The sequence below is a fragment of the Schistocerca cancellata genome, chromosome 6 (genome assembly GCF_023864275.1).
Source record: "Schistocerca cancellata isolate TAMUIC-IGC-003103 chromosome 6, iqSchCanc2.1, whole genome shotgun sequence".
NCBI classification, from domain to species: domain Eukaryota; kingdom Metazoa; phylum Arthropoda; class Insecta; order Orthoptera; family Acrididae; genus Schistocerca; species Schistocerca cancellata.
In genome coordinates, this window is record NC_064631.1 from 608787932 (window position 1) to 608803631 (window position 15700).

At 38.7% G+C, this 15700-nt stretch overlaps 2 protein-coding genes across 2 annotated transcripts in view; both read left to right on the forward strand.

Moving 5' to 3' along the window:
• Positions 1-15700, forward strand: part of LOC126088159 (uncharacterized) — a 475823-nt gene that overhangs the window by 369895 nt on the left and 90228 nt on the right. The gene's annotated exons all lie outside the window — the stretch shown is intronic.
• The window catches only part of LOC126088152 (leucine--tRNA ligase, mitochondrial), a 154672-nt gene that overhangs the window by 137285 nt on the left and 1687 nt on the right, over positions 1-15700 (forward strand). Inside the window, exon 10 of the mRNA XM_049906269.1 lies at positions 5000-5233. Coding sequence (XP_049762226.1) covers positions 5000-5233 — 234 coding nt within the window. The remainder of the gene's footprint in view (positions 1-4999; positions 5234-15700) is intronic.

Consider the following 15700-nt stretch of genomic DNA (forward strand, 5'->3'; position numbering starts at 1 on the left):
GAATCAGTATGCAGAGAAGTGGGATACTGAAGTGCACAGGAATGATGTGGTGCATTCAAAGGTCTAGAAGGATATATATAATGTAGCAACAAATACTACAGTAGGCAGTTCAATTGAATAGGTACGGACATTTCTAAAAATGGCAGTCACAGAAGTTGGACAGACAAATACAGGTACAAGGTAAGTAACTGTGAAGAAACCTTGAGTAACAGAATAAATACTTCAGTTCATGAAAGAAGGAAGCCCAAAAAAGTTCACAGAAATTTTGGAATACAGAAATATGTTACATAGGATTGAAATAAATAGGAAATGCAGAGAAACCAAGGTGAAATGGCTACAGGAAACATGTGAAGAAATTGAAAAAGAAATCTTCATTGGAAGGATTAATTCAGTGTACAGAAAAGATAAAAAACTTTCAGTGAAATTAAAACCTAGGGCATCAAAATTAAGATTGCAGTGAGAATTCCACTGTTAAATGCAAAGGAGAGAGAGCAGATAGTGGAAAGAGTAAATTGAAGGCCTTACAAGGGGGAGGGGTGAAGTGAAAGTGAAGGAGAATTACAGGATGTGTTTCAGGGAGGGAACAGTCTAAGGAGTACAGAATAATGGATTGAAAGTAAACCAAAGAAAGACAAAAGTAATGAGGAATAGCAGAAATGAGATGAGTGATAAACTTAACATCAAACTTGAGGACCAAGAAGAAGATGAAGTTAATGAATCCTCCTGCCTTGGGAGCAAAATAACAAATAATAGATGAACTAGGAGGATATGAAAAGCAGACTAGCACAGGCAAAGATGTTATTTTTGGCTATGAGAAAACTACTAGTTTCAAACATTGGCCTTAATTTGAGAAAGAAATTTTTGAGAATTTGCTTTTGAAGCACAGAATTGTATGGTAGTGAATCGCGGAATTTGGAAAACCACAAAAGAGGAGAATTGAAGCATTTATGATGTTGTGCAATAAAAGAATGTTGAAAATTAAGTGGAGTGACAACATAAGAAATCAGGTGGTGCTCTGCATAATATGTGAAGAAACGAAAATATGCAAAAAAAACTGGTACAAAGAAGGGACAAAATGATAGGACATGTGTTAAGACACCTTGGAATAACTTACATTGATACTACAGGGAGCTGTAGAGGGCAAAAATTGTAGGGGAAGACAGAGATTGGAATATATCATATAAATAATTGAGGATGTAGAGTGCAAGTGCTACTTTGAGATGATGAGCTTGGCACAAGAGAGGAATTTGTGGTGGGACACAAGGTGCTGTATCATTACCAGTTATCACAGGGTGTGCACTGTGGGTGCCTGTACAATAGTCAGTCAAAGTAATCTCAGACTATTCAGACATATCGTGATGGTGCACTGTTTTGCTGATTTGCAATCAAAGTTCATTGAATACCAGCAAACTGCCACATCATCGCTGTGGGGTTCAGATAATAATAACAATAATGATGATGATGATGATGGTGATGGTGATGTCCATTACACTAATGACAGTACTGCACACTACTCATATACTGTAACAAATCAAATTCATCTTCCCATACCATGCATAGTTTGTTGTTGACACCTCAGAAGATTACAGTTAATTGGATGATGTGTTTGCTTCTCTTAAAAGCTGCTTTTGAAGCTATGAGATTTATATGTCCACATGAATATTCACTGTTTTTGCTAACACTTGGATCATTCCGTGTGTGCATGCTTTTTGTTCTGTGGACGGTGGCTGAATGGCTTGGTTTTGGTATGATCACAGCCACAGATCATGCCCCTGACAAACTGTTATATGTGGGATACCTGTTTCCGTACTGTCATACCCGTCTGGTTTTGAAGAATACTGCAACAGAGCTTACTGTATGACTATAATGTTCGTGTTAATGGTGTTGACTTCAGTCTGAATACTGGTTTGATGCAACTCTCCACACTAGTCTAACCTGTGTTCTTCATTTCTGCACAACTACTGCAACCTATGTCCACATCAAGCAGTTCACAGTAGTTAGGCCTTGGTCTCCCTCTAGAACTTATACCACTCCCCACCAAATCTATCCACCTACACACACACACACACACACACACACACACACAAACACACACAAACACACACTACTACTACCAAATTAGCTGTTCCTTGATGACTTGGGATGTGTCCTATCAACCTATCACTTCTTTTAGTCAAATTTTGTCATAATTTTTCGCCAGTTTGATTCATTATTTGTTCAATGCCTACTGCTAATGTGTACTGCATAGGCTAGTTTGTACTGCATATACTTTCTACTTCTGCAAGTATGTGTTATTTTGCTGCCTAATTAGCTAAAGTTGTCTGCCGCCTTTATCATCTCACTTCCTAATCTCATTTCTCCAGTATCACCTGACTTAACTCAAGTACACTCATTTACCTCTGTGTATTACTTTCGTTGACATTAATCTTGTAACCTGTTTCCAAGACACTGTCCAGTTTATTCAACTGATCTCTGAAGTCCTTGCCATATTTGACAGAACAACATTTTCATCAACAAACCTCAAAGTTTTTCTTTTTCTTAGTTTCCTTTAATACTTGTTCTACATTCAAAGAGAATAACATGGCACATAGTTTACAATCCTGTCTGACTCCCACCTCAACAACTGCCTCCCTGTAATGTCCTGTGACTCCTGTAATGGCCACCTAATTCCATACTAGTTGTAGCTAACCTTTCACCCCCTTCATTTTATCTTCATAACTTCTGATTCCAAAATAGTGTATTCCAATCAGAATTTCCAAAAGCATTTCTAAATCTGCAGATGCTATAAAAGTGGGTTTGCCATTCTTTAACCTACCTTCTAAAGTAAGTCTTAGGGTCAGTATTGCCTCTTGTATTCTTATGTTTCTCCAGAACACAAACTGATCTTCCGCCTGATTGGTTTGCGAAGTTCAGTCCAACCTTCTGTAGGTGATTCATGTTATTATTTTGCAGCCAAGACTTATTAAACTAATTGATGATTTGTTTATCCATTTTGGTATTCGGTTCATGACATTTTTCTTAGAATCTGAGGTTATTTTGCCTGGCTCTTATATCCTAGATACCAGGTGGAACAGTTTTGTCATGGTTGGGTTCTCCCAAGTATTTGAATGATTCTGAAGGCATATAATGCACTCCAGGTGCCATGTTTTGACTTGAGTCTCCCATAATTTGTTTCAAAATTCTTCTTGCAGTGCTGCACACCCACCTTAACAACATAATCTTCTCTTTCCTTAATACTGTTTTCAAGTTTCTTTCCTTTATGTAGTAAAGCTGTATACTCCATCCAGCTTTCAGCCTTTTCTTCTGTGCTTTATACTCACTTGCCATCACAACTCTTGCTATTGATACAGGTCCTTCAGTTTTCTGCAAATGTTTCTTTAATTTTCTTGTACACGGTGTCTAATTTTCATATAATCATTTATGCTTCTAGAGCTTTGAATATTTTCTCTAGTCGCTCTTGCTTTGCGAGTGTATTCCTTTGTGTCTGTCAATATTATTTTGAAACACCTGTATATGTACGACTTAACAAGATTAATACAGATCTCTCTTATCTGCCTGTGACACAAGCAGAATTGTTACAGATCCATGTAGGGGCTGAATAACAACACAATAATGAATTGTTTGATATTTGTAATTAGTTTATAGCTAATAGATCAACTCTTGGTTGCAACAAAACTAAAACACTATTTCTGTAAGGGTGACATTATACAGCCTTACAATAATGACATGATAAAGGAAGTGGAAGACATCAAATTTTTATTCTGAGCATAGCTGGGACATTATTCATAATATCCAGCACAGTTTTGACGCAGCTTCTTTATAGTGTAAATACTGTTTACTACCAACTCCTGCAATACACTTAAAATGGTTTACTTTTCACTGTCTCCCCATTGGCTAATATTTTGGAGCAACTCAGATGAAGCACAAAGTATATTTTTTGTAGAAAAGTGTGCCACCTACGCCACATGCGGTGGTAATTAATGAATCACATTACATTTGTTGTTGAGGACATGCACTGTTTTAAAAGAACACTTACATCCATTCATTTGACACAAGGCATAGAAGCAGTCTCTGTATGTGATGTGCATTCCATTCTCTACCATTGAGCAGAAAGTACCTTTAAACGTGCTCAATAAATGGAAAATATTTATAATACAAGTAGAGGAAGTCCACCAAGCAGCATAAGATACAAACCCTAAAAAGATGTAAAATTTGTAGGTGCAGAACCAGGAGTCTGTTCTGAAATAAGTAAGGAAAGGCTGGTAGGAAAAGGAACTGGTAACATTTGAGGATACAAGAAAAGTATTTGCCCCAAGACCAAGGGAGATCTACCACGTGATTTTTAATTACATATCACCACCATTGCAGGAGTGGCTAGTTTGATTTGCAGTTCAGCAAGTCTTGTAGTTTTATTGGTGACCCAATAACTATCACTGGCTGGAAATACGACTCTGAATTCAGTGCGTTTGTGATTGTGCCATGTCCATTGTAGTCACTTGTTAAGTATTTAGTCTCATCCTGTGTAAAAGTACTTAAGGGTCATTAAACAGCGACTTTTTTTTACAGTGGCTCACTCAAATGAATGAAATTTTGGAAATATGGTTTCTGTGAAAGGATTTCAGTTGCAGCCATTTTAATTGGGATTTTCTGCTGTTTTCCCATTTTATTCCTGGAAAATGTTGAGATGCTGACAATACATTATTGTTGTCACATATCCATTATTAGTAATTTGAAATTAAGGTCTTGTGGAGCCACACTATTGCTATTGATTTTGTTTCTTCTGTTAAAGCATTAACCACTTATGTAGTGACATGTGGCAATTTTAAGTGGTTTTTTGGACGTTAATAAGGGCTGTTGCACATAAAGAGACACCACATTTAAGGAATGTGGCTAGTTAGTATCTTTAGAGATTATATAAGTACTGCATAAACCTCTAGCTGGCCTTGCATTACATATTAGAATAATGAAATAACAGCATTATCCCTCATTTTTGTTTCAGCAAACACCAAAGGAAATCATTGCCACCAGCCAGCAGTTTGAGAGGGCTCTTGCCACTCTTATTATAGTACTTGCTCCAATGGCACCACATTTTGCATCTGAATTGTGGGCTGGATTTTTAGCAGCACCTCACAGGATTGACACCACCTCGAGTGAAATTCTCTGGGACGCCCCAGTTCACCAGCAGAAGTGGCCTGATGTTGATAAACAGTATATTTTGGACCTTCTTTGCAAGGTTAGCAGCCAGTTCGCCAGGTGTTTCTAGATAGTGACAGTTAACAAGGCAAAGCTATGAACTAAATTACAGATACAAAAATTTCATTTGCTCTGTGACAAGGGTCGAGCTGAAAGTTTTGAGCAAGTGCACAGTTAATATTTTTCTGAGAACTTATTTCCGCTTCTTCTTAGACTGGGCAAAGTGATGCCATGGTTAAGAGAAAAGTTGTATTTGTAAGGTAAAGGATTCAACTCCCACCAGTCATTTTGTGATTTCCCTCCTTCAGTATGGTTATGGCTGATTTCCATCCCCAACCTTGTCCATTCCAAACTAACATTCTGTCTCTGATGTTACGCATCCTTGAGAAGCTTGTCACAAATGTTTAATAGGCAAGCACAAAACAAGTGTGTGTGCATATCATATCTTTTTTCTTTTTACTCTCATTTTAGTGTGTGTGCAGGGCGGGGGGGGGGGGGGGGGGGGGGAGTGCTCTTTGAACATGTGTGCTGTACATTGCTTGCAGGAGTGTTTGGATTCAGGATTATTTTCAAGCAGTGTTTGTTACTTGGCTGACCTATAAGCAAACAAGTTACAGTGAAGCAAGATCTAGAAGAGCAACACCTTTGGTCATGTCTCCTGAATCTAGTTGAAAAGCTTATCAAGGTGTCCTCCAGCATACCAGTCTGTAGTTACAATTTTCAGTTGTGATTCTGTTAATTGATCTACTTGCCTACACTCCTTACTGCCTCTGTATTGGTTAGATAAACATGTCTGTGATAAGATGAGTCACATGACCATGGAAGTATTTGATACATGTATCATTCAGAATAACAGGGTTGGGCATAAAATCAGTTGAATGTTTATTAAAAATGGCTGAACATTACTAAGAAGTTTATTTTCACATTTCCTTTTGGTCAGCATTCAACAAATACTATACTCATCTTGCACAAAGGTTTTTCATAGATAATTTTCTTTGTAAAGTGTATCATACAATTTATTTTGTTATTCCACTAGTATCAGCAATTACACATATCTGTAATTGCCTATCATCCAACAACATATTGTGCACTCATTTGGAATTTTCAAGAGAAATATGGTCTGTTTTTGTTCTGTTGCCCATTTTTTAAGAGTTGAAAATAAAGGATTAGACTTCTTATAAGCCTTAAGCAGTGAAAATCTATTGGTGATAAATCATCCAGAATATATAATTTTAGAATAGCTTATTATTTCATTTTATCTTTGCAAAGAGATTTGTAAACCAAGACATTAACATTTCAAGTTTACACTTGCCTTACATTAATGTGCAGTTACCAACATAACAATATCAAACTTTCAATAACTGTGCTGATTGTTCAGCATTTAGTGTCCACTTCTCACATATAAAAACTAATCAGAGTTAAGGAGACAAAAATGTGTACTGTTGGATTGTACATTGGGCTTGGTGTTGTAGTGGTAAAACATCTTCCTGGAAACTGAAATGTCATGAGATTGATTTTCAGTCAGACCACATAATATTTCAGTCTGTCTTTAAACTAGCCTTCACCTCCGTGTGACACATACGCTTGCCAGGAATGAGACATGGTTCAGATTCCACATCAAATTATACATCCTTTTTCCATAGTGGGATTACTGGGGTAGTTTAGATACACACAAGCCACGAAAGTGGCATGCTATTGAAAGACTTGCACCAGGTTGTTGAACTTCATAGTATTATTACATACAAAGTTTTTACGACTATGGAGTTTGAGGGCAGTACATTCTGAAAGAATGTACTGTAACTTAAACATAGGTTAGCAGTTTACCTTAACTTAAACATAGGCTAGCAGTTGCATCAGTAAAGAATGTCACGGCTCTTTTTCCGTTGCAGCAAAACATTTGGGGAGGGGGGATGTGATAAATAAATGCAGAACCTAACTACTTCTTATGCACATGACTCCATGATTGCTATTGAGTATTATGTGATTTGTTTGATAAACACCGATAAAAACATGAAAAAAATATGTACCTTCCACAATTGAATATAAATGGATTCAAGGACTAATAATTTTTACTACAGCAATAGCCCACATGGTTTCTAGATACACACTTTAAATTCCTTCTCAAGCAAGCAAGGGTGGTGATGTCAGAACCGAGTAACATGTTTATTATTGATTAACACCACTATTTAGTTGCATTGGTTGTGTCTGATTTACAGGCAGTTATTATTATTATTATTATTATTATTATATTATTACTGCTGAAGATTGGTATTTGCCTATTACACTGGTTTGTGGTTTGCTTGTGCATGTCATCAAAATTCCTTCCAGTAACAATACTCTTTGACATAAATTGGAAATTCCCTTATACTTCTCATGCTATGAAATTTTGTGTGTGTGTGTGTGTGTGTGTGTGTGTGTGTGTGTGTGTGTGTGTTACAGTAAATTAAGGACAAAAGACTGTCCAGTAATAATATTTGTCTTCTTTGTACTGAAAGATACAGTGCAGCCGTTATCTTTATGTAGCCAAAAATGTGTAGGATGAAATAAACTTTCCTTGAGTGAGTATGTTGTGGAATCAGTACCCTCAGAAAGGTAGCCCATGGGGATTTAAATAGTTTTGGAACATAAAAATTGAGAACAGAAAGCTCAGGATGTACAGCAAGAATCACAATTAATATTTACAAAGTAGGGAAAGATACTGTATTTTAAGGACTACAAGACACACCTTAATTTTTAAGCATTTAAAAAAAAGGACATTTTTACTATTTTTATTATTTGAGTGCAAAGCCACACTAAAAAAAATCTTAGCTCATAGAACCGAACTGCCTTTAAAATTCCTGAAAATCGTCATCTGAATTTTCTTCTTCTTCTTGTCGTTGTTATTGTTGTTGTTCTTCTTCTTCTTCCTCTTCTTCCTCTTCATCATCATCATCATCATCATCATCATCATCGAAGATATATAAGATTGTCTTCACTGCTATTGGGTGCATTACTTATGCTGCAATTCTTGAGAAATTTAACAGTAATGTCTTCTCTCACTCTAGACCACAGCTGTTTTATCCACTGACACACTTGTTTGATGATAGGCCATTTTAAAGCTCCCTGCATCCTGAATTCATTTTGGTTTTCATCCATAATCCATTTTTCCATCCCTCCCTCATATACTCCTGAAATGGTTTATTTTTCAAGACATCAAGATCTTGCAGTTGCGAAGTAAGTCCCCCAGAATAACAGCAAGTTCCGCATTTTCCTGTCTCAATTTCTCTTTCACAGAATTTTTCAAATGACTGCTAAATTGATCTAACACAAGAAGAGAACTTTTCTTCAATACAGCACCTTTCCTTTTCTCCCACCCTGTAGGCACCTGACAGTATTTCAAAAGGTTTTGACATTGTTTTGCATTTGAAAATGGTCATTGGATTAAGTTTAGTACCATCAGCACAGCATGAAAGTATAAAAAGTGTAGTGCATTTTTTCATGTCCAGTTGTTTTCATGGCAACAATTCTGTCACTCAGCAAATCAGATGTCAGCGGATTGTTGTCCATATTCGCTATTTGGCTTAGTTCCACGTTGGTTTACTTTTGATGTTGAATAAAAAAGCGATGGAAAGATAATATTTTGTGACATTTTCTGAGATATTTTGTTTTGTTCCACATGCTAAGTCCATGATGCTTCATAAACCGGTAGCATCAACCAACTCCACTCTTAAAGTCTGTTAAGTTTTATTGTAGTGCTAACGTACAAGCATATCTTCGAATCATTTTTGTAGTGATTCCAGTGCCATTTTGACAGTGTCCTTCAATCCATTTCAGTACGTCAACTTCAAGTTTTGGCCATTCCGCATTCCGTCCTCTATTTGCACATTTAGTCTTCCTCATTATTTTTTTTAGTTCTTCTTCACCAGCTCGCCAATTGTGAATGGTTTTCTCTATTGGTGAAGATCTGAACTGCCGCTCAGTTGTTCTGTTTCTGTGTTCTTCTGCATATGCTATTACTTTCAATGCATCATATGAATACCTTTTATTTTTACCAATAGCACAAGTCATTTTCAGTTCAAGTTCATGGCACCGTAGATTGCAATGGCACATTGTAGTGATGGGTTTGTGATGGCAAAGCGGGAGGGAGACAATTTTAGCAAGCTTGTAAATCCCCACAACTCATGTTCGTCATATCGGTGCACTGCTGCTGCAAGTTGAATCCATTGTTGCCAGATAGATATAGGTGTCCCATGGCATTGAATATATGGCCATTTTTAAGACTGATGGGAATTGTAAATCAAACACTGGACATTTTTATATTAATTTTGAGTAAAAGGTATTCCTGAATTTTGGAGGCAATTTTTCAAAACAAAAAAAGTGGGTTTTAAGGTTTTAAGACACTTACAGAAAGCTTTCAGCAACAGCCTTCATCAGCTAAAGAGAAACACACACACACACACACACACACACACACACACACACACACACACAAAGCCAGAGTTGACAGTCATGTCTGCATGAGATGTGCTAGCTTGTGTGTATGAATAGTGTGTGTGTGTGTGTGTGTGTGTGTGTGTGTGTGTTTCTCTTTTGCTGATAAAGGCTGTGGCTGAAAGCTTTGTGTAAGTATCTTTTAATTGTACCTGCCTGCAACTTAACGTCTCTTCTTTTTCCAACACAATTAATATTTGATTCATAAATTTTCATGAAATATCTGTGAATACCATGCTATCTGACAGTGAAAATGAGTACTTGTTGAACGCTATGGTGTTATGAGATCCATGGTGCATCAGCACAATAAGAACAGTGGCCCCTACCAATTGTAACAGTATCACTGTCATAGAAATGAACACATACACTGAAGCACTGAAGAAACTGATATAGGCATGCGTATTCAAATACAGAGGTATACTAACAGGCAGAATACGGCACTGCAGTCAGCAACACCTATATAAGACAGCAAGTGACAGTTGTTAGATTGGTTACTGCTGCTACAATGGCAGATTATCAACATTTACGAGAGCTTGAAGGTGGTGTTATAGGTGGCGCACGAATGATGGGACACAGCATTGCCGAGGTAGCAGTGAAGTGGGGATTTTCCCGTATGACCATTTCATGAGTGTACTGTGCATATCAGGAATCCAGCAAAACATCAAATCTCTGACATCGTTACAGCCAGAAAAAGATCCTGCAAGAACGGGACCAGCGACAACTGAAGAGAATCGTTCAACATGACAGAAGTGCAACCCTTCTGCAAATTACTGCCTATTTCAATGCTGGGCCATCAACAAGCGTCAGTGTGCAAACCATTCAATGAAACATCATCAGTGTGGACTTTTGGAGCCGAAGACCCACTCATGTTCACTTAGACAAGTCTCGTTTCAAATTGTCTCGAGTGGGTGGACGTGTACAGGTATGGAGACAACATCATGAATCCATGGACCCTACATGTCAGCAGTGGACTGTTCAAGCTGTTGGAGGCTGTGGGGCGCATGCAGTTGGAGTATTATGGGTCTAGTGATATGTCTAGATATGGCTCTGACAGGTGACACGCATGTAAGCATCCTGTCTGACCACCTGCATCCATTCATATCCATTGTGCATTCTGACAGACTTAGGAAATTCCAGTAGGGCAATGTGACACCCCACATGTTCAGTATTGCTACAGAGTGGCTCCAGGGACACTCTTCTGAGTTTAAACACTTCCGCTGGCCACCAAACTCCCCGGACATGAACATTATTCAACATCTTTGCAACCTGGTGTCCAGAAGAGATCTCCACCCCCTGGGGGTATTTTTACGGATTTATGGACAGCGCTGCAGAATTCATGCTGTGAGTTCCCTCCAGCATTACTTCAGACATTAGTTGAGTCCATTCACATCGTGTTGCAGGACTTCTGCATGCTCACAAGGCCCTACATGATATTAGGCAAGTGTATCAATTTCTTTGTTTCTTCAGTGAATATTTACAATATATTGTCATACATTGTCTATTCTGACCGAACCAGTTCTAATCTTCTTACACAACTAATGTAGAAAATGATCCAGTTATCAACTGCCTCTGTCACCTTATCACTTGATGGAATCTGTTAGGTAATCAGATACGTGAAGCTATTTAAAGACCTCATTCATTTATCCACTCATTGTGACTGAGGAAGATTTAGTTGTTTGCCATAGTGTATATTGATTAGGCACTGGTAAATAAGCTCTTTTAGGTCGTACATTTTATTGAGTTTTAACACAGTTTTCAGGAAATAGCCCCACAGAAGAAATCTCTGTGCCTTAACCTGAAAACCATCTAAGCTAGCTAGTTGTATGGGGCCTACAGTTCAGCTTAAAATCCAGACTAAGATTCAATTTGGCACTTTTGCATATGCAGGGTGTGGTGTCTAAATTGAGACTAATTTAAATTGAATTTCCCACTAACGTTTATTTCTACAATATAATCTTGAACATATCCAAAGAATCAGTTGCACAGTCCTTTAATGGCTAAATCCCAATGTAAAGTATAAAAGTCTTTCATTACACAAATTCTTCTGTTTAGACCACACTAAAAAATTCTTTGTTTCTGAATTCCAAAGAAAATAGGTATGAACACCCACAAAAAAAGGTATGAAAATAGGTGAGAATCTCAAAAATAGCTTATAAAGAATATTGGTATACCATTTTAAAGATTACCTTCAGTTTTGAGTGTGAATGAGAGAACTATACAGAGATTTACAAAGAAAAATGTACATCTTACATAATTTAAAAAGGAGAGAGAGAGAGAGAGAGAAAGAAAGAAATTTCAAGAGAAAGAGCTTTACAGATTGAGCAAGTCAATAATGCATTGGTCCACCTCGGGCCTTCATGCAAGTAGTTATTCAGCTTGGCATTGATTGATAGAATTGTTGGGTGTCCTCCTGAGGGATATCATGTCAAATTCTGCTCAGTTGGTGCCTTATATCATCAATATCTTTGAGCTAGTTGGAGAGCCCTGCCCATAATGCTCCAAACTTCTCAAAGATGGTGCGGGGGCTGGGGAGATCTTGTGACCTTGCTGGCCAAAGTAGGGTTTGGCAAGTACGAAGACAAGCAGTAGAAACTCTTGCTGTGCAAGCAGGCATCACCTTGCTGGAACATTTGTCCAGAATGGTTTGCTGTGAAGATCAAATATACCACTGTGCTGTAAGGGTGTGAATATACCACTGTGCCGTAAGGGTGCTGCAGAAGACAACCAAAAGGGTCCTGTCTTGAAATGAAATGGCACCCCAGACCATTACTCCTGGTTGTTGGGCCACATGGCGAGCAGCAGTCGGATTGGTATCACACTGCTGTCAGGGGCGTCTCCAGACAAATTTTCACAGGTCATTGGAAGCAGTACTCATCACAGAAGACAGTTCTACTTTAGCCAAAGAGATTCCAGACCTAATGTGCCCGGCACCACAGCAAACGGACTTGGTGGTGTACAGAGATCAAAATAGTCAGTGCAAACCCCTTTCAGTTAGCTACCTGTTAATGGTCCTTGGGGTCACTGAAGCACTAGTTGCATGTCAGATCCATGATAATGATGAATATGGGGGTCTCTGATGATTGCTCGGTCTTCTCATTCTATAATCTCTCTAGGTCAACTGCTTCCTTCTTGACCTGTTTCAGCCATGGCTCCCCCTTTCCTACCAACATTGTCACATAGCGGCATCACTCCTATTCAAATGTTGAGTGATTCGTTGATTACTCCAAACGACTTCTTTGAGCGAAACTACACTACTGGCCATTAAAATTGCTACACCACGAAGATGACATGCTATGGACGCGAAATTTAACCAACAGGAAGAAGATGCTGTGATATGCAAATGATTAGCTTTTCAGAGCATTCGCACAAGGTTGGTGCTGGTGGCGACACCTGCAACGTGCTGACATGAGGAAAGTGTCCAACCGATTCCTCATACACAAACAGCAGTTGACCGGCATTGCCTGGTGAAATGTTGTTGTGATGCCTCTTGTAAGGAGGAGAAATGCGTACCATCATGTTTCTGACTTTGATAAAGGTTGTATTGTAGCCTATCGCGATTGCGGTTTATCGTATCATGACATTGCTGCTTGCTTTGGTCGAGATCGAATGACTGTTAGCAGAATATGGAATCGGTGGGTTCAGGAGGGTCAATACGGAACACGGTGCTGTATCCCAATGGCCACGTATCACTAGCAGTCGAGATGACAGGCATCTTATGCACATGGCTGTAACAGATCGGGCAGCCACATCTCGCACCCTGAGTCAACAGATGGGGACGTTAGCAAGACAACAACCATCTGCACGAACAGTTTGATGACGTTTGCAGCAGTATGGACTATCAGCTCGGAGACCTTGGCTGCGGTTACCCTTGACACTGCATCAGACAGGAGTGCCTGCGATGGTGTACTCGATGACGAACCTGGGTGCACGAATGGCAAAATGTGATTTTTTCAGATGATTCCAGGTTCTGTTTACAGCATCATGATGGTTGCATCCGTGTTTGGCAACATCGCAGTGAACGCACATTGGAAGCATGTATTCGTCATTGCCATACTGGCGTATCACCCGGTGTGATGGTATGGGGTGCCATTGGTTACACATCTCGGTCACCTCTCGTTCGAATTGACGGCACTTTGAACAGTGGACGTTACATTTCAGATGTGTTACGATCCGTGGCTCTATCCTTCATTCGATCCCTGCTAAACCCTACATTTCAGCAGGATAATGCACGACCGCATGTTGCAGGTCCTTTGCGGGCCTTTCTGGGTACAGAAAATGTTCGACTGCTGCCCTGGCCAGCACATTCTCCAGATCTCTCACCAATTGAAAACGTCTGGTCAATGGTGGCCGAGCAACTGGCTTGTCACAATACGCCAGTCACTACTCTTGATGAACTGTGGTATTGTGTTGAAGCTGCATGGGCAGCTGTACCTGTATATACCATCCAAGCTCTGTTTGACTCAATGCCCAGGCATATCAAGGCCGTTATTACGGCCAGAGGTGGTTGTTCTGGGTACTGATTTCTCAGGATCTATGCACCCAAATTGCGTGAAAATGTAATCACATGTCAGTTCTAGTATAATATATTTGTCCAATGAATACCTGTTTATCATCTGCATTTCTTCTTGGTGTAGCAATTTTAATGGCCAGTAGTGTACATGTCCCCTCTCAAATGGTAACACCTGCATATGTTGTTCATGTGCCTGCCTGTGAGGCATAGTTACTTTAAAACTGAGTACACAGAATGAAATTTGCAAATATTTTGTGCCCTAATATCAACATGTCCCATTTACCATCTGTGCCAGGTGCACGGTGAAACTGCGCTGCAGCATCACACATCGATCTGTCAGCCACCGAAGTTTACAGTTTGGATTTTCGATCAATACCCATATGAATATCAATTTGTGACCAGTTTGCTGAACTTCTTTGTGGTGTGTCTTTTTTGTCTTAGAGTGCATTTTAAAGTTTTGCAGTAAACCTTGAAGAATGATAATGATTATTTTAGGCTGATCTTCCTTGTGGGCAGTGACGCGAATGATAGGAACAATCTGCAGTTATCCATGTCCTTGGTGCTGATCCTGTTGGGTTCACAATCAAATTTCCAGTTAGTAACCTGCTCATGTGAGCTGTCTCATGTCCACATCTCAACAGTGAGCAAATGACCAGCTCGCAATGGCTAATGCTGGGGGAGGAGAGGGAGGAGTCAGAATAAGGTAGAATTACAAGAGAAACTTTTGTTAACAGATCTAATTCTGCAGTCACTAAAATCACGTTCTACTAAGCTGTATCCCTTCATTGTGGATCATCAGTATGTTTCATGCTAAATTTATTTTCTAATATTGTTGAATTGATGAGAAATGATAATGAACTGAAACACATTTTTTTAATATTCTGATGAATCCAAGAACTTGGGGCAGCTAAGTACAAAATATATTTTTTACAGTGGATGCAAGCCTTAGAATGAATGTCGTTTTCAGATTAAGTATAAATTGTCAACAACTTGTATTACGTGACTATTTTATTCCCATGTTACACATAAAAACATAGGATGTTGGTGAATATTCCTAATTTTGCCTTTCACTAAAGCATCAATCTCTGGTGCCACTTTCTGAACACTGCTGCTTTGAGGACGAGCTTTAGAGGTGAAGTCTGTCAGTGAGCTTCTGTGGGTGGATTTTGTTCTCTTAAATACAGAAAAAAGCTTGCTTGCACAGGTATACAGAGCCAAACATCAATATAATTGTAGCTGCAAACTTGTGGTCATGGAGATGTATTTTGAAAAAAATCCTATAAAAGCCTCTGAGACTAATTTTTTTATGAAATTTATCAAGCAGAATTCTGTTACATTGTAGGTCTAGAAGTTCTAATTTGTAGCTCTGTTTCCACACTGTCAACATCAATTGAAAAGGAAATCAAAACTATGTTAAAGTTCTTTTGTAACTTCTGAAAATCCTGGACACAAATATTAAATTTGTGGAAAAGATCAATGAGTAGATTTTGATTCTGTTCAAAATTCCATTTTGCCCCATCCGTTTCC